Genomic DNA, 6,950 nt, shown 5'->3' on the forward strand with positions numbered 1-6,950 from the left:
TGAAATTTTGTTATGTATATGATTTATATGAGACTTCCAAGTTATCTTACTAAGCCACAAATCTTAGCTCTGGTCTTCATAGTTCTGGCCTCCATCTCTCATGCCTTTTTGCTTTAGAGTGAGGTGGAAATAAAATGAACCCTGCCAGAGTTTGATAAATGGTTTTAGCAGGCAAAACTTCAGTAGTAGCTAGCTTGTTTTTGAGTGCTGCTAATGAACACTGAAAGTTATACCACACACAGTCCTACTGCCAGACTGTAAACTACTGCTGAAAAATAATCCCTGAACAAGAAAGAAATTACTCTGCAACCCTTAAAAACTATATTACACACTTGTGACGTGTATTAGTGTGTTTGGTATAGGTAGAGTAGGTCATCGACTAATTGAAAGTTTGGTAGTCTGATTCCTGGCTGCTCCAGTCTGCTTTTTAAATATCCTTTAAAAGGCAGACTGGGGTAACCCCAAGTTGCTCTTTGATGCATCCATCACAGTAGAAATGTTAGAAAGCACGCCGTAGAAAAAGCATAGTGCTTTTATGAATGAGGCATGCTGAATAAAGCGCCAAGTACTCAGGTAGAGTAGAACAGTGCTATAGAAGAACCACTCCATTTAATATATTGTTCAGTCTTGCAAAAACACATTCAGTTATAGTGAGCAGGTTTGAGCTCCTCTGGACCAAAACAGGCAACCAGTTTTCCAGATTCCATCTAATGTTTTTATTGTGTTGTCAACACAAGGATGAATACACCGTTCCAGTTGCAAAAAACTGGCATGAAGCAGACACAAATGTGTGGAATGATTTGTGAAAACATTAAAACAGTCTATGGCTTACTGAGCATGACACTGAATCTACATACAAATTCAAATCAACTCACTGACAGTTGGAGCAAAAAGCTTTTTCTTGTATATAAATATAAAAAGGGGAAAGGAAGGCCACTATGGGCCTAAAAGGAAAGATAAAGTCTCTTTCACCGAGACAGCTTAGCACTCAACAGAGTTATACATATCCCATTTTCTGTTATGGCACCAGTATCAAAGCATGCCCTGGACTCGCTGGTTTCCATTGCAGATGCTTCACCTCAAATAGGTTTAACGCAGCTAGTAGGCACTGAACCAACAAGTAGAATAGAATATAACTAAACGGAAAAAAAAGACTACAAATTAGAGATAGTTGTTGACTGTCACATGAGGTATTGTGGATCAAAGCATTTCTGTACATTGTCTCATTTTTCCTTGTTTTTGGAATATTATGGAAAATTTTTATGTAGTTATGAACAAAAACAAAGATCACATAGAATACACAAGAAAAATAAACAAATGAGGATGTCAATAACAATTTCTATGAGAAAGTTCAATCCTAAAATGGCATTATATCGACATATGTATAAAACAACCAAAATGTAGCAGCAAACAGGAGAAAAGCATGGTTTTAATCAATTTTTTTAAACATGTAGCTGGAATTTATTTTCTATAGCAGCGGAATACAAGGAGTGTTTCTCTCCTACTCTATCCTTAATGTACAATCAGAAACCTATTTTACAAGGTTCCTACACAGTGTGACATGCTCACAGAACTCACATTTCCCACACTTTGACTCCATGTAGTAGAGAGCTCTCCTTGCTCATGGTAATCTGTCCATCCGTATGTATAAAGTATATATCAACCTGAACATGACAACATCCCCGTGCTGTGTAGGAGCCCTTGTATAAAATATACAGCAGTAAGACGCACCCCATTGGTGAGCCCTCAAACTTTTTGCCACTTCTTTTGCTGGCTTCGCTTCCCTTTTTCCTCTAGGCAAGTCCCAAAAAACGCAGACCACGTCTTTTAGGTTTGTGCAAAATCAAGTTAATATTTTCACCACTCTCTCTTTTTTTAAGCTTCATTGCCCTCATAATCTATGACACGTATGTGAGCTGGGCTACAGCAATGGAGAAGAATTACAGAGACTAGTTGCAGTTTGACCTGTTCTGGAGGAAGAAATAAGCTTGGATTTAACGTCAGCTCATGAAGCCATGGTCAGCATGAACCTACAAAGATAAATAATATGTTTTACTATACAAAAATGATTTGAACTATTAAAATAGTACTTTTTACGTTTAGCTCTGGGCCTTTAACATTTGGCTTTGCACACATTTAAACCTATAAAATCATGACGTCAGAGCAGCTCTACCTGTATGAAACACTGAGAACTGGAAGGCAGCTACAGCGAGCCACAGTGCTGAGCAGCTTTCAGTTTCTGCCACAGTGCTCAATTCTGTGTCCCACACCATGAATCAGATCCAGGCATAACTGGGTGTAACTGTCAGCAAGTACTCCCCACACTCTCCATCATCAAAAGACTCTGTTTTCATATTGTTTTACAAACTATCACTGTGACTTTTAGCTGAGCCAGCATCACTGACCAAAAGTGCTTTTCTTTAGAAAACAAAGTTGGAATGATATTACGTCTAACTACACAGAGAAAGAACAGACTGTGGACTGCTCTGTTTACATTTGATTTTATCAAATAACAGGTAAATGGGTAAAGCAAAAATCAAAGATTGACCAAAGAATTTCCCTAGTCCAAACCTTACAATAGCAGTCCAAAGTCTTTAAGGGTGATAGAATGTGAGCATCTCACCCTACGTTTGCTTTAAGACAAACAAACAAACAAACAAACAAGCTTTGAAGAACAGAAGCATAAAACTAACTAACTGAGAGGTTTAAAATGATACATAATAAAGTGACTAAATATAAGCAAGCAGGGTATATGAGTGTCTGCACTACAAGACAAACAAGGAAACTTGGGCAGGAACTCTAAAGCATTCCGACATAACAGAAAACGAAGTAAAAGACGAGCCTCTTGCTTTCACGTGAAGCCCTGATGACAGACTATGAGAACCTACTGTACATGACACTTTGGGATGTTTTAGTAGGCATGCTCAGTCTGCTTTAATTGAAAGATTCCTAATTAATGTGTGAGGGAATAAGAAAAACATTTTGCCTCTGTGGCTTCAGCTCCAGCCCCACAGAGCTCATTGATATTCAGTGTCTGTTCTCTCTGGTACATCTCTGTAGAGTTCATTTCTTTTCCTGGCCTGGGAGGGGACGCTGGCAGGTCATGTGACAGGGGTGAGCATGGTGAGCATCCTATCTTGGCAGCCGTAGTGGACAGCAGGCATGTGAGTGACACGCTGGAGGAGGAAGGGAGGGAGGGAGTTCAAGTGGGGTGCCCCATCCCTGGTCCGCCCGTTACCACCCTCTGACAACTTTCCCTCCATCACTGCTCATTGTGCGACGTAGGTCCGGGTCGCCTCAGATGTTGATGTCTCTGACGTCTGTTGGGGTGCAGGACAAGTCCGCGTCCTCGTCAACTCGTTTCGTTTCTGTTGTGCCATTGTGCTGTTGTGCCTGTCGCAGGCTAGACTCCAGCAGAGACTCGATCTGCTCCTGACATGACCGCAAGCAGTCCTGCAAGCACAGAATTGAGACTGAGTCAAGACCAATTGCACTGCAAACATCAAATAAGTGACAAAACGTTTCCATACCGGGTCGCTACGAATGACCTGCGACAGGAAGTTAGTGAGGTTCTGGGAAGACAAGGACGCATCTTGGCTCTTCAGGTAGAGCCCTTGAACAGCTGCTGCTACACTCCCTGCTGCCACCATTGAGGGAGGGCTGGCAATGAAGTTGACATCTGTTAAAACAGCACAACAAAGTTTTCCAGGGATGAAAAAAAACTGCACGCTCATTGCTAACCTAAGAAACTCAGAACTCTGTTTTCTGCTTACGCACACACACACACACACACACTTAAAGGACCAGGCTTGCATTAAGGACAAAGTTCATGTCACACCTGTAGCACACAGTGCCACAAAGGTCTGGGCATGTTTCCTGAGGATCTGCTTGGTGGAGGGATAGATCTTCAGCTTGGACAGGAAGTGCTCGATGAAGTCATGAGGAGTTACTGAAGCCAGATCCCACTTGAGCTTGTTGAGAACCAGCAGCTCCATTTGCTGTGGACGGACCAGAACAGAGGGAGTCACTCAAACTGATCCGTATACAGTACAAGTGTCTGTGGTGACATGTATTTATTCTAGAAGTTATTTTAGGTTTTAAAAGTTTTATCTAATCTGCTTTTTCTTAAAATGACATTTGACATCAAGTTTCTATGTCCCCATGTATACAAACACAGTCATCCACAAAAACATATGCTGCAGTGTAGGAACATGAATAATTGAAATATGCTCCTTTGAAGGGCAGCACACAATAGAAGAAGACTGTGAGACTGACTGGAGCCGATGTTGGTTATTGGCAAGCATGTGCAGGTCTGTCCTATGACCACTAGGTGTTGCTGTGAACCAGTTTGTTCTTGGCAGCCACTGAAACCATTCATGAAATCAGAGCGGCCTCGCAGCCACCATGGGAAAGTCATCCGCAGCCATTCAGACACTGCTGCACATTTCTGCTCTTAGTTCAACGTCATTTCAATACAGTTTCCTCCCTCCCACCCGCCACGGTGACACTAACCAGATAAACTGCAAACATTAGGTATACTGCTCATGTGCTCTTCAGTGCATATTGCCTATGTGCTGTATGTGTTATGCAACATCCAAGTGTGCAGAAGTCAATTACCAGCAGTTCCCCGGGCAGGACCGAGTTGTCCGTGTAAATACAGAGTTTCTCCGCCGTTAAGGGCACAGTCTCCTTCATTTTTGATGCTAGAAACATGCATGTGGCTCCGAGCAGCTGTAGTCTTGTTTTCCTGGTGGCCTCAACTGATAGAAATCTGTCCAAGTAGTTCATAGCGAGCGGAAAAACCTCCTCCTCACATTTCTGTTCCTCGCAGACCTGGGAGGGTAGACAAAGCTATTAGAGTATGCTTTTGCTCGGTTCCAGGAACTTCCAACTCTTGTGCATTGCGGAGTCTTTGTCTCTGCGTCTTAATCCGTGCACAGCTGTTTGCGTTCAAGAGCCGCACTGACGACAAACGACATTAGAACAAATTACAGTCTGCACATTAAATATGTTTGAGTTGTTTCAATTTCCTCACCACTCTATTTAAAAAACAAAACAAAACGTAATTTCAGACCACACCGGAATAATGGCAAGTTCACACGCAATGTATTTATTAAGTAGTTTGGAGTGTTCAGCACAGAAAGCAGCCGAGAATTAGTTTGCAGTCAGTTCTGACTGAGACACAAAGGTGGCGTCCATGCAAGTTCCACACTCCAATTTCAACTTCGTCATCTTTTCAAAAAATATTTAGAAATATTTAAAAATTATCTGGCCGTGTTAAAATAGGATGTAAATGATCCTTATCGAATGACTAATCGGATGGGACACAAATGTACCCGACTGCAGTCCAAGTGAATTCAAAAGAAAATGTTTTTTGCGACGGGCTTTCACGTGTTGCAGGCAGCACTTCCCCCGGCGCCCAGATGCACAATTTCAAAAATTAATAAAAAATACAAGACAGCACAGAATTCATTCCAAAACTACATGTAAATGTTTAAAAACATCTCAAGTATTAAAGCCGACTCCAAAATGTCATTTCTTCATTTTACGCTTTCTAAGAATATCCATTTTTCGTGGCGACCTTCACACACAGCCCGGACTGTCGGCAAGCACAACAAAGTTTAGCAGCGGATAGCAGCTAAACGAGCGCAGGCAGGCACCGTGGAGCTGTCTCATCGTATACAGGCATTTCTTTCCGATATTACAAAGTTATTGTCATTTCTGTTGACATTATTGATTTTTAAAGATATTAAAATCTTCCTCCTGTACGACAACAAAGATGGCGCATAATACTGGCACAGAGCAGACTGCATACGTGTACATTGCTGTTATTTCGGAATATTTTTTCCGATCTCGTTAACATTTAATGCAAGAAGCAAAAACATGCGGAATCCAAAAGAATAACTAAGAAAGGCAGCCGACTCGTGGTGGAAAGTGAGTGGCCGATCTCCGCTTATAGGTGAAGGACCACCCAGCACTCATCGGGACTTTTCAGAGCCTTTATGTAACATGCACAGTAAAATAGCAGACGGAGCCGCACAACTTTCATATAACGACCAATATGCCACCTTTGGGTGTACACACTGGAGGTTAAGCAAGCGACACGCCGTCGGGGAGTTAGAAGCAAAAAGTTGAAGTCAAATAAACCAACCTCCAACATCCAGGTGGCAACTATTTTTCGCATTTTTGGTACAATTTCTTTCTGAACACACTTGAAGTAGTTTGGCGAAGGCAAGTAGTTTTCTTCGGCCTTGAGCATGGTGTGTAGAACTCGGTCATTGAGCAGGTTGACGTCCTGGTAAGCTCTCCTGATTGAGTCCACCTCACAGCACAGCAGCTGGTCCTCCATAGTAGGCTAATTCTGCTTTGAATATAATTATCACGGCCGATAAAACTTTCCTATCTCCGGGTTAAGACGTCACCGTGTAACAGTAAGAAGAAGCCGGAGCACAGAAACCCACAGCCAGCTACTTTTCTCGCCACTTTCTTCTTACTGGGCTGCCGCTGCCGCTACTGCGTGCTGTTACTCCGACTGTGTGCGCCAGCCCTCTGGAACAAACCACTTCGCACTGCGAGACAAAAACCCCTGCCTCGCGCTCACCAAACACGCACGAGAACACACACAAAGTTTATCAGCGAACACGCACGGCGGAGGAGATGACGTCAGCTGTTGTTAAGTGTTGGGGGTGGGCAGAGGCGGCAGGGGGTCGGATCAAAGAGATAAGCAGTCTGCAAAAGAGCGCGCGAGGAAGGGATTCTATTATAGCGCTATACATATATATAAGAAGAGAGAAAGAGAAGGGAAGACCTCCCTCCTCGCGTCTCTCCCCCCTCCTCCTATAGCCTGGTACCTTCTAAAGAGGAGGTGGGAGGTCCGGGGTCAGGGAGACGTCTGTCCCTTTTGGAAAGGATATGGCCAGGGGGTGGTTGCTTGTTATCAGTAGGGGGCG

At 43.0% G+C, this 6,950-nt stretch overlaps 1 protein-coding gene across 1 annotated transcript; it reads right to left on the reverse strand.

Annotated features, from left to right (window-relative positions):
- Positions 1 to 701: 701 nt before the first annotated feature.
- On the reverse strand, positions 702 to 6,651 carry ccnd1 (cyclin D1). The gene is made up of 5 exons (XM_084923663.1): positions 6,152 to 6,651; positions 4,618 to 4,833; positions 3,839 to 3,998; positions 3,531 to 3,679; positions 702 to 3,453 (listed from the first exon to the last, which is right to left on the reverse strand). Exons 1-5 carry the CDS (start codon positions 6,347 to 6,349, stop codon positions 3,298 to 3,300), a joined length of 879 nt encoding a protein of 292 aa, XP_084779789.1. The 5' UTR covers positions 6,350 to 6,651; the 3' UTR covers positions 702 to 3,297.
- Between the last annotated feature and the right edge of the window lie 299 nt (positions 6,652 to 6,950).

The sequence above is a fragment of the Perissodus microlepis genome, chromosome 1, assembly GCF_051167445.1.
Source record: "Perissodus microlepis isolate ML-2025 ecotype Zambia chromosome 1, ASM5116744v1, whole genome shotgun sequence".
Lineage (NCBI taxonomy): Eukaryota > Metazoa > Chordata > Actinopteri > Cichliformes > Cichlidae > Perissodus > Perissodus microlepis.